This window comes from Tenrec ecaudatus, chromosome 12, assembly GCF_050624435.1.
Source record: "Tenrec ecaudatus isolate mTenEca1 chromosome 12, mTenEca1.hap1, whole genome shotgun sequence".
In the NCBI taxonomy this organism is placed as follows: domain Eukaryota; kingdom Metazoa; phylum Chordata; class Mammalia; order Afrosoricida; family Tenrecidae; genus Tenrec; species Tenrec ecaudatus.
The window spans coordinates 99,731,683-99,751,921 of record NC_134541.1 but is presented as its reverse complement, the minus strand read 5'-3'; the positions used below and the strand labels follow the sequence as shown (position 1 = coordinate 99,751,921).

At 49.0% G+C, this 20,239-nt stretch overlaps 1 protein-coding gene across 1 annotated transcript in view; it reads right to left on the bottom strand.

Moving 5' to 3' along the window:
* The window catches only part of CPPED1 (calcineurin like phosphoesterase domain containing 1), a 139,427-nt gene extending 128,946 nt beyond the window's left edge, over positions 1-10,481 (bottom strand). The window contains exon 1 of the mRNA XM_075564273.1: positions 10,304-10,481. Coding sequence (XP_075420388.1) covers positions 10,304-10,373 — 70 coding nt within the window. The 5' untranslated portion in view covers positions 10,374-10,481. The remainder of the gene's footprint in view (positions 1-10,303) is intronic.
* Positions 10,482-20,239: the final 9,758 nt, after the last annotated feature.

Here is a 20,239-nt window from a genome sequence, read left to right as displayed (position 1 = left end):
ACTGCCACAGCTTCCTCTCCAAGTGCCCAGAGGCGCTGGGGGTGGGAACCACCAACCTTGTGGTCCGCCCTGTAACACTTCACCGTCCACTCTGCCTCACAGGGAACCCACAGGACAGAGCAGAACCGCCCGCCCCAGGGTCGTCCAGGTCGTCATCTCTATGGACCAAGATTGCCTCAGCAGCCCAAAGCGCTGCGCCACCAAGACAAGGGAGGTCACTTGGAGTGCGCAAACTGGCAGAGGCCCCTTTGACAGCAAGTCCTGAGGAATGGTGAGGAGGGGAGGAGCAAAGGCACTGAGGCAGGGACGCACCTGATGTATGCACCCAGCCAGAGGGCTAGCAGAGCCAGGGCGGTGTAGGGGTGTGGGGGCGTGCAAGGACAGACTTTGCAGAGGCTGCGGTGAGGGGAGGAGTTCAAATGTTTAAAATCAAAACAGGAAAGAGAGAAGACCCAGTTTTCTTTCAGAGTTTCCCCAAATCCAGTGCGGAGGGCAGGGGAGGAGGTGGGTGGGGTTGGTAGTGGCTGGCGTCAGGCCAGGGGACCTAGAGAGGAGCGCGCTCTGGCGCTGCGGCGAGCAGCCCTGTGCAGGCTGGGCTGCATGTGGAGAGCCGGCCCTGAGCCACCGCCATGGGGGGGTGGGGGGGTCCAGGGCTCTACGGCTTCCGCCTGGGCAGTGGGTGGGGAGAGCCTGGAGGAGCCAGAGGAGTGAAGATGAGAGCGCTGCTTGCCAGGGTGGCCTGTGGGGAGACCCAAGGGCTGAGTTCCGGCCCTGACCCTCCACTTACTGTCTGGGGACCTGCTGTCACAAGTGCTCTTTTGGGTTGTAGCACCCCCACCCAATACAAGTGAAGCCAACCCTTGTTATCACAGCTGCACCTGACACTGTCTTCATTTCACAGAGGAGGTGGGTTGGGTTTCATGGGGTTTGACGAAGCTACATGGAGAAGCAGGACATCTTTTCCTTTAACACAGTGGTTCTCAAGCCTCCTAATGCTGCGGCCCTTTAATACAGGTCCTCATGACCACCCCCCCCCCCAACCATAAATTATCTTCGTCACTACTTCATAACTGTAGTTTTGCTATTGTTATGAATCAGGTGACCCCTGTGAAAAGGTTGTTCGACACCCAAAGGGGTCACGACCCCCAGGTGGAGAACCGCCAAGTTACCAGGTACTTCCTGCATGGCTGGCCACCTGGTAGAGCAGACTGAGAGCAGGTGGCACAGGCTGTGAGCCTCCTGGGCCTCTAGTTGCCCTGGCTCCAAGATGCTGCTGCCTCTTTGTCCAAATTAAAGATGTCACAGCCCAGACAGCAAGCCACTAAGTGCAGAAGATACTCAGTTAACCTTCCCTGGACTTGAACACAGGGACTTTCCACCGACATGCCTGGTGGTACTGCCAGGTAAGCACTGGACTGCTAGCCATGAGGTTCGCAACTCAAACCAAGGAAGATGAAGATGTCTGCCCCACCGACATTTACCACCTCGGAAACCTATATAGGGTCACTAGTGGGTCAACTCAGAATCACTCCATGGCAGAGGGCTGGGGTTTTCTCCAGGCCCGCTATGACAGGCACTGAAGGCCCAGGGTGTGATCACTGACCATCATCCTGTACTCCGTGTCCATCTTTCCCATTATGAATTGCCCCCAATTCTGTCTTTGCTAGGACTTATTTCTGAGCCTCTTCATTTTGCTAAAGACGTGAAGCAGAGATATATGAACGTAAAAGAGTGTTGGTGATAAAATGGTGTGACCACTCAGAGGCGACCGAATAAAGGCACACTGGGAAAAATAAAATAAAATAGTGTGGAATTAGATATTGGGTATCAGTGTAGAAGATGTGAAGGATATAAATGTCTACATGTGGAAGAAAATCCCCTCAGAGCGCTTTCCCAGTACTTCTCAGCTGGCTGCACTGGACGAGATTCCATGCTGCTTAGTAACCCCCACCAGGCAGCGGGATGCGGCCATCCAGTAAGACGCATGCAGTGTTTGCCACCCCACGTTTACAATGAATCGTCTCAGAAACAGCAAGGGGAGATGTGACCACCATAAAGAAAGACAAGTCAAGAATAAAGTGTCCTTTGGACTCCCAAACCCCTGCACACCATACCTCCTGGAGGGAGGAGACAGAGAGTTGTAACATCAGAGGCCGTGAGAGACTGAGAGAAATGGCTGAGTAGCAGGGTGGGAGAGGCGGAAGAAAAAGCAGAGTGTCTTCTGGCAGTGGGGTACCATACAGTTTTTAAAACATTAATAATAATAATAATAATAAAGCTAAATTAGACTTCATCAAAATGAAACGCTTTACTGCTACAATCAATAAGAGAAAAGACAAACGATAGAATGAGAGAAAACAGCTGCAAATCATATATTTGATAAGGATTTATATTCAGAATACACAGTTGGTCCTTGGAATCTTCTGGTTCCACATCCACAGATTCAGCCAACTGCAAATGGAAACACTCAGGGGAGGAGGGCAACTAAGTGGTCAAAGCCATGCCTCCATGACAAGGGGGGAGCGCTAACTTGTGTTAGATTTACACATAATCTAGAGACAAGTGCAAGTGCACAGGAAGAGATGTGACGGTAATATGCAAAGACTATGTGGTTTTATATAAGGGACTTGACATCTAGGAATTTTGATATCCTTGGGGGTCCTGGAATCAATCTCCCACAGATACCAAGGGGCGACTATATGAAACATTATTACACTGAATAATAAAAAGGCCAAGAGCAGAACTGAAAAACGGGCCAAATATTTCACAGGCAGTTCTGCAAACCAGACAGACAAGTGCCCAATACACACACGAAGAGATGCTCAACATCATTATCCAATAGGGAATGCAAATCAAACCGCAATGGCATCCCACTGCACGCTCACTGGGAAGGCTGCAATAAAGACGCACAGGGAAGTCCTGGAGAGGATGTTGAGAAATTGGAACCTACAATGGTGGTGACACTGTAAACCGGTGCAGCTGTTTTGGCAAGCAATTTGGTGGCTCCTCAAAACATTAAACATATGCAACAACAGTAATAAAAAATAATTTGTGAGCAGAAGATACATAGGTACACACGTATGCTAAATAGGTGAGGGAGGTTGTGCATAAGTACACTGCACACATACATGTGATATATGTGCGTGGTTGTATATTCCTCAGAGCACACAGAAGGCTGGTAAGCAGAATCTGGGGCCATAAAAGCTTATGAGCAGCTGTGTAAGAAGCGACTCTTGGCTTCTTCCTGCCCAGAGCAAAGGAAAATGAAGACAACTGGAGGCTCACGGAAGCCATTAATCCACAGGACTAGCGGCTCAGAGGAACCACAGCCTGAGACCAGAAGAATTAGTAGTACCCCACTACCACTACTAACCACTAGGACCACAACAGAAGATTCAGATTAGAATGGGTAAACTTATCAAATGAAATTCAAAAAAGGCCAGACTTAGTGGTCTGAAAAGGACTAAAGCAACCGTGAGACTACCATTCTAAGACAACCCTCTTACTTCAACCTGAAGATGCTCCCTAATGTCAACTTTCAGCCATGCAACAGATGGGTCTATAAAAACAAACAAACACAGGGACCCCCAGGAAGAGTAAGCATCTGTACAAGATCAAAAGACCACACTGCCCAGAACCAAACAGGAGAAGGGAGGAGCACGGAAACCAGGTGAATGGAAAAAAGGAACCCGGGGCGGAAAAGAGAGAGTGGTGACACTTTGCAGGGATGGCAACCCAGGCCCTGGAACAATCCGTGTATGAACTACTAACTGGGAAGACTCGTTTGTTATGTACACTTTAACCATAAACAAAACAAAATGTTTAAAAAAAAACCCATGGAATCATCATATGGACCAGCAATTCCACTTCTTCCAAAAGAAATGAAAACATATGTCCATACAAAGTCGTGTACATGGGTATTCCTAATAGCATTATACATAATAGCCCAATAGCAGGAACAACCTCAACGTCTGGTCAGTGGGTGAATGGTAAAAATGTGGGGTATCTGTGCAACAGAATATTATTCAGCAACGACAAGGAGGGGTCCTGGTGCATGCTGCAACGGAGAGGAAGCTCAAAAACTCGCTAAGAGAAAGAAGCCAGACCCCAAAGGCCACATGCTGTCCGGTTCCTTTATATCAAATGTCCAGAAACATCAAAGACGCCCAGAAACAGTTAGTCCGATGGACTAAAGGACCACACCAACACTAGTCTGCAGGCTCCTCGAGCTAGCTTTAGATGTGCCACACTACCAACAGCGCTGAAAAGAATCACATTGGAAGGTCCTGGACAGAGGGGGAGAAAAATGTAGAACAGAATCCCAAATCATGTAGGAGACCAGGCTTACTGGTCAGATGAGACTAGTGGAACCCCTAAAATTAGACCCTTGGTCACTCTTCAGGTCTGGAACTGAATTCACCCCGATTCCATTTTGAGCCCAACAACAGGCAGGTTTACAGGGAAACAGTAGCACTGGTGAGGTGCACACGCCTTAGAATAATCAGCCATTTGAGATCCAAAGACGTCCGCAAGGTTAGGGAGGAAGGACTGGAAACAGGAAACAAAAGGTGGGAATGGGTGATGTTCCATTGTAGGAATTGCAATGGATGCAATGAAACAAAATGTATACGGACTGCAGAGGGAAAACTGATGATCTGCTCTGTAGAACGAAACCCAAGTCAAAATGAAAATAAAAAGCATTTGTGTGCATCATCTTCATTGCCGTATTGGGATTTTTTTTTTAAGCACAGTACTTGCTAAAAGGAAGTAGAGGAAAGAACTAGGTGGCAAAGGGTATTTATAGAGGTCTAAATAAAAGCATGTACATATGTAACTATACTTATAAATAAGGATGGGGAAATAGATCTATATGCATATATGTATAGGTTTAGTATTAAGGTAGCAGATGGACTTTGGGCACTCCCTCAATGCAAGAACACTTTGTTCTATTAAACTGGAATTCCATGATGTTGACCTTCCCAACAAGATCACTGAAGACAAAGCAGGTGCATAAGCAAATGTGGTGAAGAAAGCTGATGGTACCCCGCTATCAAAAGATATAGCATCTGGGGTCTTAAAGGCTTGAAGGTAAACAAGTGGTCACCTAGCTCGGTAGCAACAAAGCCCACATGGATGAAGCACACCAGCCTGTGTGATCACGAGGTGTCGAAGGGATCAGGTATCAGGGATCAAAGAACAAAAAATCCTATCATTGTGAATGAGGGGGAGTGCATCGTTGAGACCCAAGATCTATCTGTAGGCCACTGGACATCCCCTTACATAAGGGTATCGGGGAGGAGACGAGCCAGTCAGGGTGCAGTGTAGCAACGATGAAACATACAACGTTCCTCTAGTTCCTAAATGCTTCCTCCTCACCCACTATCATGATCCCAATTCTACCTTACAAATCTGGCTAGACCAGAGGATGTACACTGGCACAGATAGCAACTGGAAACCCAGGAAATCCAAGACAGATGATCCCTTCAGGACCAGTGCTGAGAGTTGTGATACCGGGACGGTGGAGGGAAGGTGGGGTAGAAAGGGAGAACTGATTACAAGGATCTACATATAACCCCCTCCCTGGGGGACGGACAACAGAAAAGGGAGACGTTGGACAGTGTAAGACATGACAAATAATACATAAGGGTACTGGGGCGACGTTGGACAGTATAAGACATGACAAAATAATACTAATTTATAAATCATCAAGGGCTCATAAGGGAGGGAGTGGAGAGGGAGGGCTAAAAATGAGGAGCTGATACCAAGGGCTCAAGTAGAAAGCAAAAGTTTTGAGAATGATGATGGCAGCACATGTACAAATGTGCTTGACACAATGGATGGATGTATGAATTGTGATAAGACTTGTACGAGCCCTCAATACAACGATTTAAAAAAAAAAGAAAATGATGATGGCAACCTATGTACAAATGGGCTTGGCACAATGGATGGATGTATGGATTGTGATAAGAGCTATATGAGTCCCCAATAAAATGATTTAAAAAGAACAAAAATAAATAAATAAAGCACGATACTTCCAACCCCATTCAGGCTTGGAGAAGTATTTCTGGAAAAATTCTTGGACAAGACCTGAGACATCACACCCCGAATGAGTCCCTGCCCCCTGAGAGGGTTTGTGGAGAGGATTCAGGATTAGAAAGTCTACCTGATGCCTCTGGAACAGCAGCAAAGGTTTTAATGGGTGCAGAGAAAGGATCTTTTTCAGACAACTACCCAAGGCCCTGCTCTCTTAGGGGGAAAATACTCTGGTGGTACAATAAACTGGGAGGCGGGTAGGGGCTGTTTGTCAGATTAAGACCTGGAACCATTACGTACAGGCACCTGAAAAACGTATTTTACTTTGATTTTCCTTTCAGGATTTCTTCAAACCAGATGTTGTAAAATTTTCAGAAAGATGATTATTTGTTAGGTGAAAAGGAGTCCTAATTAGGATGTGTCTAGGGAATAGAATTATCAATTCGCCTAATTAAAATGAATTGAACGTGCTTTCTCGGGTGAGGCTTGTACAATTTGTTTTTTTGTACATATAGCCTTCCACCGAGCCTGGCAGATTATGTTCACGGTTACGGACCCACGACGGAAAGCAGGTGCCACCTTTAACATTACTGCAAGAAGCCCATGGGCATCACATTATCATTACGCAGAGAAACCGCCAGGAGCAAAAATGGTCTCTAATGGAGAGTGTCTGCATCAGGCTTCCTTCGCTGGAGACACCAGCCGCTTAATCATCCAGTCTGGGCCGGGGTTTTGGTAGCAGGAGTCCTGGGTAATGCACCCCGTTCGTGCATCTCACTGCTTACCAAAAGGTTGGGGGCCCCAACCAGCTCCCGAAGGCTTGGAGTAAGGTCCGGTTTTCCATTGCTAAAGCAATAGCTTTGGAAAGCCCTGGGAGCCCAGTCTTCTCTGCCCCACACAGGGCACAGCCAGAGTTGGAGTCACGCAACAGCAAGGTACTTTTGCAGCAGAAGGAAAGGTGGTCAGAGTGGCGCTGTAGCTTGAAGGACCACAACCTTGTGACAGGCAGTGTGTACCTGGACGAGAGAAGGAGGAGGTCTGTGCTTTCGCTTCCTCTTCCCAAGCCTGCCCTTGGGGCAGCTCTACTGTTGAGGCTGAACCCGCCTACAGAGCCCACACGGACATCCAATCCCTCCAAGACAATCGTTCTCAACCTGTGGGTCATGGACCCTTTGGGGGTCGAACGACTTTTTCACAGGGGTCACCCAATTCATAACAGTAGCAAAATGGCAGTGACAAAGTAGCAATGAAAATGATTTTATGGTTTGGGGGATCACCACAACACGAGGAATTGTTTGAAGGTCGCGGCAGTAGGAAGGTTGAGAACCGCTGCTCTAAGAGCATCTCTCAAAGTCATCAGCAATGCTAAGAGACGCAGACCTAGGAGAAAGTGGTCGGGGATTTTAAGCAGACTTAACTGTTTAGGACTAAGGGCTCTCAGCCCAACACTCTGAAAGAGCCCCACTCCTGAACATGGAGCTTGCCCCTCAGGACTGCGGGACCCACAGAGGAAGCCACTTGAAGATGCCACTTCTAGACATACTCAGTCAAAAGGATCTGGTGTCATTTAAATGTCATTTGATCGGTAAATGTGCTATCAACTTATCGTCTAAAACTCTATCTGTTCTTGTCCAAGTAATCGACTCTCTTGTTCTATGGTTCCTTCTAATCCATTTTCTACTGGCAGCCAGGACACAGCTCCAAATGGGTTCCCACCATACCCACCCACTGTCACTCAGCAAATTCCAACCACTCCTATGGCTTCAAAGACTACTTGGTCTTTATGGATACTTGCAAGGAGCAGAAAGTAGGTTTAACGGTCACTTAACCACCCGACACTTAGTCCACTGCGGCTCCTTCCAAAGGGTTGGGAAGCTTCAAAACTTCACACCAAGCCATCAGTGGTGACCCCAAGTGTGTCAGAGGAGAAGCGTGCTCCATGGGGTTTTCCAAAGTAGATCATCAGCCTCCCTCCTCAATCTCTTTTAATTTGCATGCTCCTTTGAAACTTACTCAGCATATCAACAAACAAACCAGCCCTGACAGGAGTGCTGATTGTTCATGAAGCATACTGGCCAGGAATCGAACCTGGGTCTCCCACCCAGAAGGGACCATTGACCCACCACTGCCTCCAGGAACAGCACTAGGAACATAATAAATCTTTCCTGACCTGGGAAAATGAGGTTCCATAGAATAACAAAAACGTATCCTTCACTCCCTGTGGGAGAAGTTGATGCCACCACTTTAGAAGGCATTTTGACGTGATTGACTAACGTGCCCTGGGACCTACAACCACCCCTGAGTATTTTCCCTGGAGGCGCCCTCCCACATGCGCACAAGAAAACTAGTGCAAAACTGTTCGCAGCAGCACTGGCAAAGAGTGAAGAACGTGAAACAACTAAAGTGCATTCTAACAGCCAGGTCTCGGCAGCAAACAGCCGGCAGGGCCAAATTATGGTACGTGAACGAGGGTCTCTAAAAGGGACGATTTGAGATGCTTCCAAGCTACACATACGGTTTTCAGTCGCTCCTTCCTCTGAAATGGGGGACTGAGTCCTCCCTCGTTGTCTGTGTTGAGTCTAGAAGCTCCACTGAAACCTGTTCCCTGCTGGCATTTGAAATTCCAGCACCCAGCATCCCAGCAAGACACAAGTCACCACGGAATGACAAACTGACAGACAAGTGGTAAATCTGCTGCACAAGACCTCTTTAGTATACCAAAAACAAGGACGTTACCTTGAGGACCAAGGGGCACGGACAGAAGCCAGGGAATTCTCCATTGCCTCTATGGATGTGAGAGTTGGACGGTGAATAAAGACAGAAGAATCAATGCTTTGGAACGGGGGTGCTGAAGAAGAATAGTAAAGCACCATGGGCTGCTCCTTTTATTAAAGGACACACGGATCCATCTTGCAAGAAGTACAGCCAGAGTGCTCCTTAGAGACGAGGATGGCAAGATTTCGTTTTACATGATTTGGATATGTTGGCCAGAGCGACCAGGCCCTGAAGGACATGTTTGATAGAGTAAAGGGACAGGCAAAAAGAAGGCGGCCCTCAAGGAGACAGACTGACACTGTGGCTGCAACAACGGGCTCAGGCACAGGAATAATAGTGAGGATGGCACGGGACCAGGCAGTGTTTCATTCCATTGTACATAAGGCTGCTATGGGTCACAACAACAGCATATGAGATGGACTGGGCATGGGCAACCTACCAAACAGTTCAACAGCCAAGATGGAAAAGCAGGGTTGGAAGAAGCGGTTGCCGCAATCTGGAAAGAGTCCAAAGGTTTCCTTGAGAAAAGTACTGTGCTCTTAAGGTGGAGAATACATACAGATAGCCCAAGACAAGCTCCTGGAGCCCTGGTGGCATAGTTGTGATGCAATGGGCTGCACTCCTCAAGGTCTGCAATTTGAAACCACCAGTCAGTCGCTCAGTGGGAGGAAGAGGCGGCTTTCTACTCTCATACACAGTCTCAGATTCCCATGGGTAGTTCTTTTGCCTTACACGGGCTCCATGGCAGTGAGTTTGGTTTTGTGTTAAGACAAGCTCTCGGGCAGTAAACTGGGCAGGAAAAAAAATACCCTTATTGGTTGCCTCCTCCCTCCTGTGCCCTGCCAGGGCTCCCCAACGGCTGCACCCAAAGGAGGTCAGAGGCTACTGAGCCCAGTGAGGTAGCCCCTAGAGGTCAACCCCCTGGAGCAGAGCACTGTGCAAGAGTAGATCTGGGGACGCAAGGGGCTCTGTGCACCACAGTGCACTGTGGTGAACACTTCATAGTAAGTACCCGTTGATGGAATATTAAATACATCAAAGTGGCCAACCCTGAATGTAAATAACAGCACCTAACATGGACGGGACGCGTACTAAGGACCATTTAGAACCAGGCTACTATTATCATTTCCGTTCCCCGGACGAGGACAAAGGCCACCAGATGTGCAAGCTGCATACGTGGCCAAGGCGGGGAAGGAAAGTCAGGCCCAACAACAGAGCCCCGCTACCAGTTTAGTGTGTTCTGCTGCCTTACACTCGGGGAGGTGAGTTCAAGGCCAGGTGGCGCCAGGAAAAGGGCCCTCCTGCGGACCCGCCTGGCTTCACACCGCTCAGAAGCCCCAGGGAGGCGCGGTGCCACCACGGTTCCGGTCCCCTGCCCCAGGTGCGGTCCAAATGCTTCCGGCTAGGGGCGCGCGCCCCGGAGGAACGGTTCCGCCGGCACACAGTTCCGCAGCCTGGGGGGCGTCCCCTCCCCGGAGCCAAAGGCCAGCAGTACCTGCGGGAAACGCGTCCAGGGTTCTGCCCCGGGCTCTGCGGAAAACGCTGCCCGCCTCCGAAGCCGACATGGTGACAGAGCCTCCGGCTACGCCTCGGTACGTGGCGAGACGGTGAGCGGCACTCACGCGCTCGGCCCGCCCACCCAGCCTGCCCCGTTCGGGGCGGTGCCCTCTGCTGAGGCGGGACGGGCGGGCGGGACGGGCGGGCGCGCGGGGCTCGGGGCGCCACTAGTGCTGCCTGGGCGGAGCGGAGGCGGGAGCCGCTCTGGATCCACCAGCGGGCCTGGCGGGCGGAATCCGCGTCTGTTGCGGGCCGGCGTGTTGGGGGCTTCCTAGGAATTTGCCTCCGAGGCTAATCCTTCCCTACAGGTAGGGGTCAAGGTTCACCCATCCAATGCAGGACACCCGGCTCAACTGGGATTTCAGACTAACGAGCAATCCTCGTTACGTGCAAGCATGTGAGGTGCGCCTGACCCAAGCCATGGCATTTCCATCGCTTCATATGCATGTGAAAGTTGGACACAGAATAAGGAGGACCGAAGACGAATGGATGCATTTGAATGATGACTATGGGAAGTACCATAGACTGCCAAAAGAACGAACAGATCAGTGTGGGAAGAAGTCCAGTCAGAGGGCGCCTTGGAGGCTTGACTGGCGAGATGTCATCTCATTTACTTCGGGAGAGACCAGTGTCTTGAGAAGGACATCATGCTTGGTAAAATAGGGAGGCAGCGAAAAAGAGGAAAAGCCCTCGACAGAACGGATTGACCCAGTGGCTGCATCCTTGGACTCAAACACGCAGGCCCAACAGTCTCATTCTGTGATGCCTAGAGTCGCTGTGAATCAACAGCTTCCACGCACAGCACCTAACAAAAACAACACAAGTATGTGCACTTTGAAAAAGACTAAAATGTTTTCATGCCAGACATTTCAGTTGGACTGAGCACTTAAATTTTATCTGGTGAAGGAGCCTGCTGTAGCCTTTCATGCCTTTGGAGCAGCTGGTGGATTCAAACTGCTCTCCTTTTGCTTAGCAAGGAAGCAGGTAGCCGCTGTATCACCAGGGCTCCCATCTGCACTCTCTTCCTCTGAGCCAGTCAAGCATGAAGATGTCTATCCCAGTGGTTAGGAATCAATGCCCAGGGGGATCAGGAGCCAGACTTCCTGGTTCTCATCCTCTTCCACTAAATGCGGTGAAAGCCGCTTCCTTTCTCCAAGCTTTTGTTTCTTATCTATAAAGTGGGAGCCATTGAAGTGTCCACTTCAAGAATGCTGGGAGGTTTGTTGGCTTTAGGTATCACGAAGTTGTTTTTGACTCTTAACGGCCTTGTGTACAACAGAATGAAACCCTGCCCAGTCCTCGCCATCCTCATAATTATTGCTCTGTTGGAGCTCATTGTCATAGCCATTGTGGATTGGGATTAACAACAACTCTTTGGGGATATGATTCCATTGTAATATCATACCAGTGCATTTCTAGTAATGCAAATGGAATTATGCTACCTGAGACAAGAACCAGGTGCTATTAAAAAAAAGAATGGGGGAGGGGTGTGAGTTTAGATTGGGAAGCTGTGTAAGTAGCTCGAAGACCTTACCAAGGAAGCAGCATTCAAGAAGAGAGGCCTTCCCATTCAAATGGGATTTAGTACAAATAGAGTCAGGGCCGGGGCAAGGGGCGTTGAATTGATTCCACCCGAACCACATGCCTGAGAATGGGAAGCATGGTCCTCTTCAATGATACCTGTGTACCAGTGTCCCAAGAAATGAAGAAGGCAACCAGTTGCCACCATGTCAACTCTTAACTCATGGGGACCTCCTGTGTGTCAGAGTGAATGGTGCTCCTTATGCGACCTCTGTGTGGCTGGGCACTACCAATGGTGAGCAACCAAGGGCTGTGCCACCCAGGGACTCCCAGCGGGTAAAAATGGGGCCACGTCCCAGGCATGAGGAGGGAGGCCTTGTGTTTGGCCCACTGACAACCATGCCCTCTCCCTACCCTTTGGGAAACTGCCCATTCCGCACCCCTCCCCTTAGTGACAGCTGTACGGATTAAAAAATCCTCACTGAACTGTGTTGTTATTTAGAGACCCAGCTGTGTGATTAAGAACATCCATTGCTGCACTGAGCTCTATTATAGCCTCATTTCATGAAGCAGGTAGAACAATTTGTCCCAACATTAATGGCCCTAGGCTGCTACACTTTTATAGTTCTTCTGTCTACTTTTTATAGATCTTCTATCTCTCCTCCTTGTCAAGTGGTGAGATATCACCTTTCTGTTTCTGGCACCTGCCTCTAGCAAGTCTGCACTGCCGGCCTCCTTCCTTTGTTCAGGCGCCTCTTTTCCCATCACCCAAGTCTGCAAAGCCAGACAACAAGGGTTGTTAGGATTGTCTGCCAGGCTGCCTGGTAGATGGGAGCCTGAGAGCTTGGGAGAAGAGCCCAAGGCCTCATTGAGAGAAAGATGCTTGGACTTTTGTTCAAGGAACATCATCATCCCTATTCGGGGATCTGAGACGGTGTCTTTGGAAGCTTTGGGCCTCCCAGGTTGGGGCTCCTAAATCAGATCGACGTCACCATTTTGGAAGAAAGGAAGACATTTGCATGTAGAACATTTGAGATGTGTGGCAACACAAAGAACAAACCCCGACCATACTGCTTTCTAGTAGATTCCGATTCACAAAGGTCTCCATTCAGGGTTGCCAGGGCTAGCCGTCTTCATGAAGCAGAAAGTCTCTGCTGCAGTGCCTGGTGGGGTCCCACGCCCGACCTTGCGGTGAGCACTCCAACACGGAGCCGCCTACACCGCCAGTAGACCATAATTGCTGAGGTGCGTGGCATCAGCTGGCCCCTACCTCTCTGCCCTGCTCTGCCCTGCACCTGTGAGGGTGTGACCAGGGAGGGGCTCCCAGGTGTTTTCCATTGGTGTATGGGATTCCGTTTCTAGGTCTGCACTTTCTTTTATAAACTGCCACCCAGACAAGATTAGGACTTGCCCCTCCCCTTCTGTATAATTTCCTTAACTGAAAATCACTGCAAAAGCCTTGATTTCCTGAGACGAGTCTCATTCACTGGAGCAAGAGGTTAAGACTTCGGAGCAAGAGGTTAAGACTTTGGCATGTCTGTTTGGGGGACAATTGAATCCATAGCACCTCTTGCTGGGCTTTCGGAGTCTTTTGAGACTTTGAAACATGTTCCAATTGGATTTCATCTTCGAGGATCCTGATTGATTGCATGACCTGAACTTAAGCACATATAGTCCCTTTACCAGCTCTGTGACCTGAGGTAAGTCACTCAACCCCTCTGAGCACTGCTCTCCTTCGTAAAGCATCCCTGTCCTAGGGCTGCTGTCACAAATGGTCACAAACTGGTGCCTGATGACAATGGAACTGGATTGTTTCAATTCTGGAGGCCGTGGAGGCCACTCGACTCTAGGGACCGCCCTGAGAGAACCGAGCAACTGCCCCAGAGGGCATCTTTCAAAGTCCGTCATCTTTACAGAAGTGGGAAAAGGAAAAAATAATAAAAAAGAAATGGGTAGCGGGGGCACAGGGCACTAACACACCCAAGGAGAGGGTATTGTTTATATCTCCACAGGGAAAGAGGGACCAGACTTTAACCCAGTGCTCCAAGATGTGAATGCAACATGCCGGCGTGGAGTAGGGAACCAGTAGAGGTCTGGGGGACTGGCCCTAATCCCAACTACTAAGTGGACATCTGCCCCTCTCCCCAGAAGAATTTATTTCAAAGGACGGCATTGAATCTGCAGCTCCGGGAAAGGGACATATCTGATCGGTCCCCATGGGAGCAGATGAAGGGGAAGGAGGAGAGAGTGGAGCACATCTTGGCCCACCAGGCCGTGAGGACAATGTTCCCAATTAGAGCAGCCAGTCCACAGAGAAGACCACATGGCCAGCCCCACTATGAGACATGACGCCCCTCACTGACCCATAGCCCTACAGGGGACAACACCAGAGACACAGTTTAGGAATTGCACCCAATCTGATCCCACCACACCGAGGCAAAACATTGAGAGGGTGCAACAGAACATCAAGGGAATGGAGCAGCCAAGTCCCCCAGTGAATGCTGAAGGTGGACTTTGGGGCCAGGGCGTGGCGCCCCAACAGACTGGACTGGAAAACACTCCTAAAGGCCAACAAACAGTCCTTGAACTAACTACAAGCTTTTCTTTCTATTTGTGTTTTGTTGTCATTGGTTTGTTGTTTGGTTGTATATTGTTGCTTGGTTATGCTCTATCCTGTTTTTGTGCATGTTGTTATCTCCGCAGGTCTGTCTGAATAAGATAGGCTGGATGAACAATCTGGAAGAGAAAACAACAGGATCGACAGTTCCAGGGGGACATGGGAGAGGGGGAGGTGGGGGGAAGGTAGTGGTGTTAACAAACCCAGGGACAAGGGAACAACATGTGATCCAAATCGGTGGTGAGGAGGATGTAGGAGGCCTGGTAGGGCATGATCAAGGGTAATGTAACCAAGAGGAATTGCTGAAACCCTGGAGGGGGCATGCTGAGCATGATAGTGGGACAGGAGGAAAGTCAAAGGAAATAGAGGAAAGAGCTGGGAGGCAAAGGGCATTTATAGAGGTCTAAATAAAGACATGTACGTATGCAAATATATTTATGAGGATGGGAAAATAGCTCTATGTGCATATATTTATAGGTTTAGTATTAATGTAGCAGAAGGACATTGGGCCTCCACTCAAGTACTCCCTCAATGCAAGATACTTTCTTTTATTAAATTGGCATTCTATGATGCTCACCTTCCCAATACAACAGTTGAAGACAAAGCGGGTGAATAAGCAAATGTGAAGAAAGCTGATGGTGCCCGGCTATCAAAAGATATAGAGTCTGGGGTCTTAAAGGCTTGAAGGTAAACAAGCAGACATCTAGCTGAGAAGCAACAAAGCCCACATGGAAGAAGCACACCAGCCTGTGTGATCACGAGGTGTCAAAGGGATCAGGTATCAGGCATCAAAGAACTAAAACTCATAGTCAATGAGGGAGAGGTGCTGAGCGGAGACCCAAAGCCCATTTGTAGGCTACCAGACATCCCCTTACAGAAGGGTCTCGAGGAGGAGATGAGCCAGTCAGGGTGTGATGTAGCAACGATGAAAAATACAACTTTCCTCTAGTTCCTAAATGCTTCCTTGCCCCTCACCCCCCCACTATCATGATCCCAATTCTGCCTTGGAAGTGTGGCTAGACCAGAGGATGTACACTGGTACAGATAGGAACTGGAAACACAGGGAATCCAAGGTGGATGATTTCTTCAGGACCAGTGGTGTGAGTGGCAATACTGTGAGGATAGAGGGAGGGTAGGTTGGAAAGGGGGAACTGATTACAAGGATCTACATGTGACCCCCTCCCTGGGGAATGGAAAACAGAAAAGCGGATGAAGGGAGACGTCAGACAGGGCAAGATATGACAAAACAATTTATAAATTATCAAGGGTTCATGAGGGAGGGGGAAAACGAGGAAATGATGCCAGGTGCTTAAGTGGAGAGCAGATGTTTTGAGAATGGTGAGGGCAATGAATGTACAAAGGTGCTTTACACAATTGATGTATGTATGGATTGTGATAAGAGTTGTATGAGCCCCTAATAAAACGATTAATAAAAAGAAGCGGGCGGCCACATCATTATCCTGCAGAGCAGGTGGTGAGCTGGAACCAAATGCCCTTTTGCTAGTGGCCCTGTGCTTAGGCAGGGTGCCATCATGGTGTCCACTGAGCAGTCCGCTCTGAAGCCTCATGAGGAAGCTTTCCTGGCCCAACCCAGCTTCTCATAGCCCCAGGAGTTCTTTGCATTGTGGCCGCATGTGTTCCAGCTTTGTGTCTGGATTCTTCCCTTTATGTCTGTCTCTGTGTCCTTTTGTAAGGATGCTAGTCATGTTGGAGTAGGGCCCACCCTAATCCCACCCCCCAAAAAACAAACCCAAACTCACTGCCATTGAGTTGATGCTGATTGATAGGACAGGGTAGAACTGGCCCTGTGGGTTTCCAAGACTGCCGTTCTGTACAGGAGTAGAAAGTCACATCTTTCTCCTGAGCAGCAGTTGGTGGCTTCCAACTGTGGACCAAGCATTTAGCAGCCCCATGCATAACCTCTACGCCAGCAGGGCACGTTGGCCCACCCTGCTCAAGAATAACCTTGTGTTGACTCACTACATCTCCAAAGACTTTACTATCAAACAGGGCCAGGCTCTGAGGTGCTGGGGAAAACATGTCTTTAAATGGCTCACAATTCAACCTAGGACAGTGGACCGAAACCTTTAGACCAGTTGGGAGGAACCAATGAGGGAGCACCGCATGTAGTAACTGCTCAATAGACAACTTGGTGTTCTTGTGGGTGTTCATGTCCCGGACGAGCCATTGACAGCTGACTCCCAGCAAGGCAACCTCTGCTTCCCGGTCACTGACGCAGGCTTGCCTGGCACCGAGAGCAGAATGGAGGACTGGCATTCTCCGACCCTCCTGGTGAAACCGCACAGTGGCAGACGGCCTTTCTATTCCCGCTTCCCAGACTGATCTGGCAACAGAGAAGCACGCATCACGTGCAGCTCTTTAAATGAAAATGAAACCAAATTAAAATGCCAGTTTCTCAGTCACACTAGACACGTTTCCAAGTGTTCGACTGCAACAGGAAATACAGAATGCACAGGGAAATTTGAGCTGAAGACACTACAAATGATACTTCCGTGTAAGTGTGGTAGGACAAGCTTTAGCTGAGGCTCCAACTTACCAGGGGTCCTGCTTTTTTTATCTGGCAACCCTAGGCTTTTAGTCACTAGCAGGTTGGGCCGTCGCTCATGGTGGCCCTACTCACAACAGAAGGAAGTACTTCCCATCCTGTACCATCCCCTGGCATGTGATGGGGAGGACCGTTAGATTCGTAGTGTTTTCACTGGGTGAGGCCTGGGGAGTAGATTATAAGGCCTTTCTTCCTCGTCTGTCTTCATCGACGTGCTGCTGAAATGGAGTCAGCACTTAGCAACACTCGGGCCTCCCATTTCAAGAGAGGTGGTGGCTGTGCCTGAAGTGCTTTGGGAATCAGACTGACATTCCCTGCAAAAATGGCGGGAGTTCTAACACTGAGTCGCAGCTGCCCCCTAACTTTAGACTCGTGGCACCCATAATGTAGGAAGGGTACAGAACATCTCCAGTACTGCAGGCAACCCTATTGGACAACGTCGATCTCTTCTAAAGATGGAAGTTGTCAAGGATTTTATTTTGCTTGGATCCACAATCAGTGCTCACGGAAGCAGCAATCAAGAAAACAAGCACTGTTTGGGGAAAATTGCATTGGGCACATCTGCTGCACAAAACCTCTTCAAAGAGTATGTCACTCTGAGGACAGGGTAGCCTTAACCAAGCCATGTTTTTAACCACCTCATATAAATGTGAAAGCTGGGTGATGAATAAGGAATACTAGAGAAGCCAAAGTGTCTTTGCATAATGATGCTGGTGAAAACCGAACAAATTGGTCTTGGAAGAAGTAGAACCAGAATTGAGTCTTAGAAGCACGGCTGGTCATGACACTCTGTCTAGTGTACTTTGGACATGTGGTCAGGAGAGACCAGTCCCTGAAAGAGAACATCATGCTTAGTGAAGTAGAAGGGCAGTAAAACGAGGAGGCCTCTCACTGAGGTGAACTGGCACAGTGGCTGCCAACAGTGGGCTCAGGCATGAGAACAATGGTAAGGAGCGTGCAGGACTGGGCATGTTTGTTCTCTTGTCCATGGGGTCACGATGAGTTGGAATTGACTCAGTGGCAACTAACAGCAATGTTTCGGAGCACCCGTGAACAACTGGTACCCAGTGAACTGTGTCTTTGCCTCTGATTCTGATACAACTTCACTGACACTCAGCACCACCACCCAAATCATCCCTAGCAATTCTGGGTTGGCAAGGAGGATCCTACGAATTGTGCCGTCTCTTTTGCATCTATAATCCAAAAGCTGGAGCTTCACTTCCTCACTCCGGCTTTTCTTTATCCATTCACATTCTCTTTGGTCTCAGCATTGCTGAACACCCCATGTAAACAACTTTGGGGTGTGCTTGTTAGGACCCACTTTTCCTTCCCAGCCCCCCTTTCCTCCACTGAACAATGGATGGCACCTCCCAAAGCATGTAAGAACTTCCCAGTTATTCACTTTGGGTTGGGAGAAAGCCTGCTCCATCTTGAGTAAGAATAAGCCCCAAAGCAAAGTCTCACTTGCTTGTACGTGGCATGTGTAACTTAAGCTCCATTAGGGTCCACAGGCCTTAAAGGAGACCTGGTGGCACACTGGGTTAGCACTGGGCTGCTAACCAAAAGGTCCGGACCCACCAGCCGCTCCATGGGAGAAAGAAGCAGCAGTCTCCTTAGGCACAAGTTTACCACCTCAAAAAGCCCAGTCCTCTAGGGGATGATAGGAGTCCCAACAGTGGGTGGGACACTTAGCCAGTCTCTGGCCCACACCAAGTGGCCAGAACAGAACATAATGCCTAGAAGACCCATCGTCAGTACCTGCTGAGTAGAATTAAATTTGCTTCTCAATTATAATATATTCTCCAATATTAAAAAAAGGACTAGTGAGCTACCTCTGAAAATTCCAAGACAAACCAACTCACTGCCATCCATTTGATGCCAACTCAGAGTGACCCCAGAGGCCAGAATAGAACCGCCCCGGTGGTTTTCCAAGATTAACTCTTCACAGCAGAAGAAAGTCTCCTCTTTCTCCAGCAGAGAGACGTGGCCTTCTACTGCCGAGCTTGTTTAGTGGGTAACAGCCCCCCTGGTAACCTACTCTACCACCAGGACATCTTTCTGAAAATTAGCCAATGAAAACCTTACATAACTCAACAGGCTATTTTCTGATTAGTGTTTAGATAGATCATCAGGAGGGACATCATGTTTGGGGAGGGCTATGGAGAGGGAGGGAGGCCCTGGGACACAGATTGGGACAATGTCTCCAATGATGGACTCAAACTTGCCCTTATCTGCAAGGATGACGCAAGACAAGGCAGCATTTGGCTCTGTGCTCTATCAGGTTGCCATGAGTCACAGGTGATATAGCAGCAGCTACCTAACCTACCTATCAGTCACGATGATGAAAGCACTGAGTTGCTAACCGAAAGGGCAGTCCTTTGAACCCACCAGTGGGAGGGAGACGAAGCTGTCCGTTTCTGAACAGATGACAGCTTTAGGATCAATTCGACTGCAATGGCTTTTGTTACCAGATCTCTGTTTATTGGTAATGCTGAAAATGCGGGTGGCAGGTGTCTTAGTCTGGGTACTTTAGAGAAACAAATCCACAGAAACTCATGTCTAAGAGAGTTTTATGTAAAGGTTAAGTGCACCTCAAGAAAGCATCCCAACCCAGTGCTGCTCAAGCCCGCAAGTCCAACATTAACTCATATGTCCGATACCAATCCACAAGTTCCTCCTCCATCTCACAAACACGCACAATGATGCCGACTGCAAGAGGAAAGCTGAATCAGTGAACGTGTAAGCATCTCAGCACTGGCAGGGGTCTCCACACGGCGGCTCCAGCGCCCAGGGCTGCATCGGGGTAGATCCATGCGGCTTCTCCTCAGGGATGTCTTGCAGGAAGTGAGCCTTGCCAGCTGAAGCAGGGAACTGGCTAAGGCAGCTGCACCCTGGTCCGACCATCACAAAGCAAGAGACCGGAGAACTAGAAAGGTGAGCCTCACTGAGTCATTTATCCCTCTGCCCTTCAATTAACCTCACATGTGCTTATTGGCCAGGTTGGCTCAATAAACTAACTACCTCAGCATGTTTCAAGGGAGTGGGTTAAGGAGCTTGAGATGGCTGTGGTTAGGTGATGGGCTGCTAACCACTAGGTTGGTGGTTTAAACCTACCCACTGTTTCATGAGAAAGATGAGTCTGTCTGTTCCCGCAAAGATTTCTGGCTTCC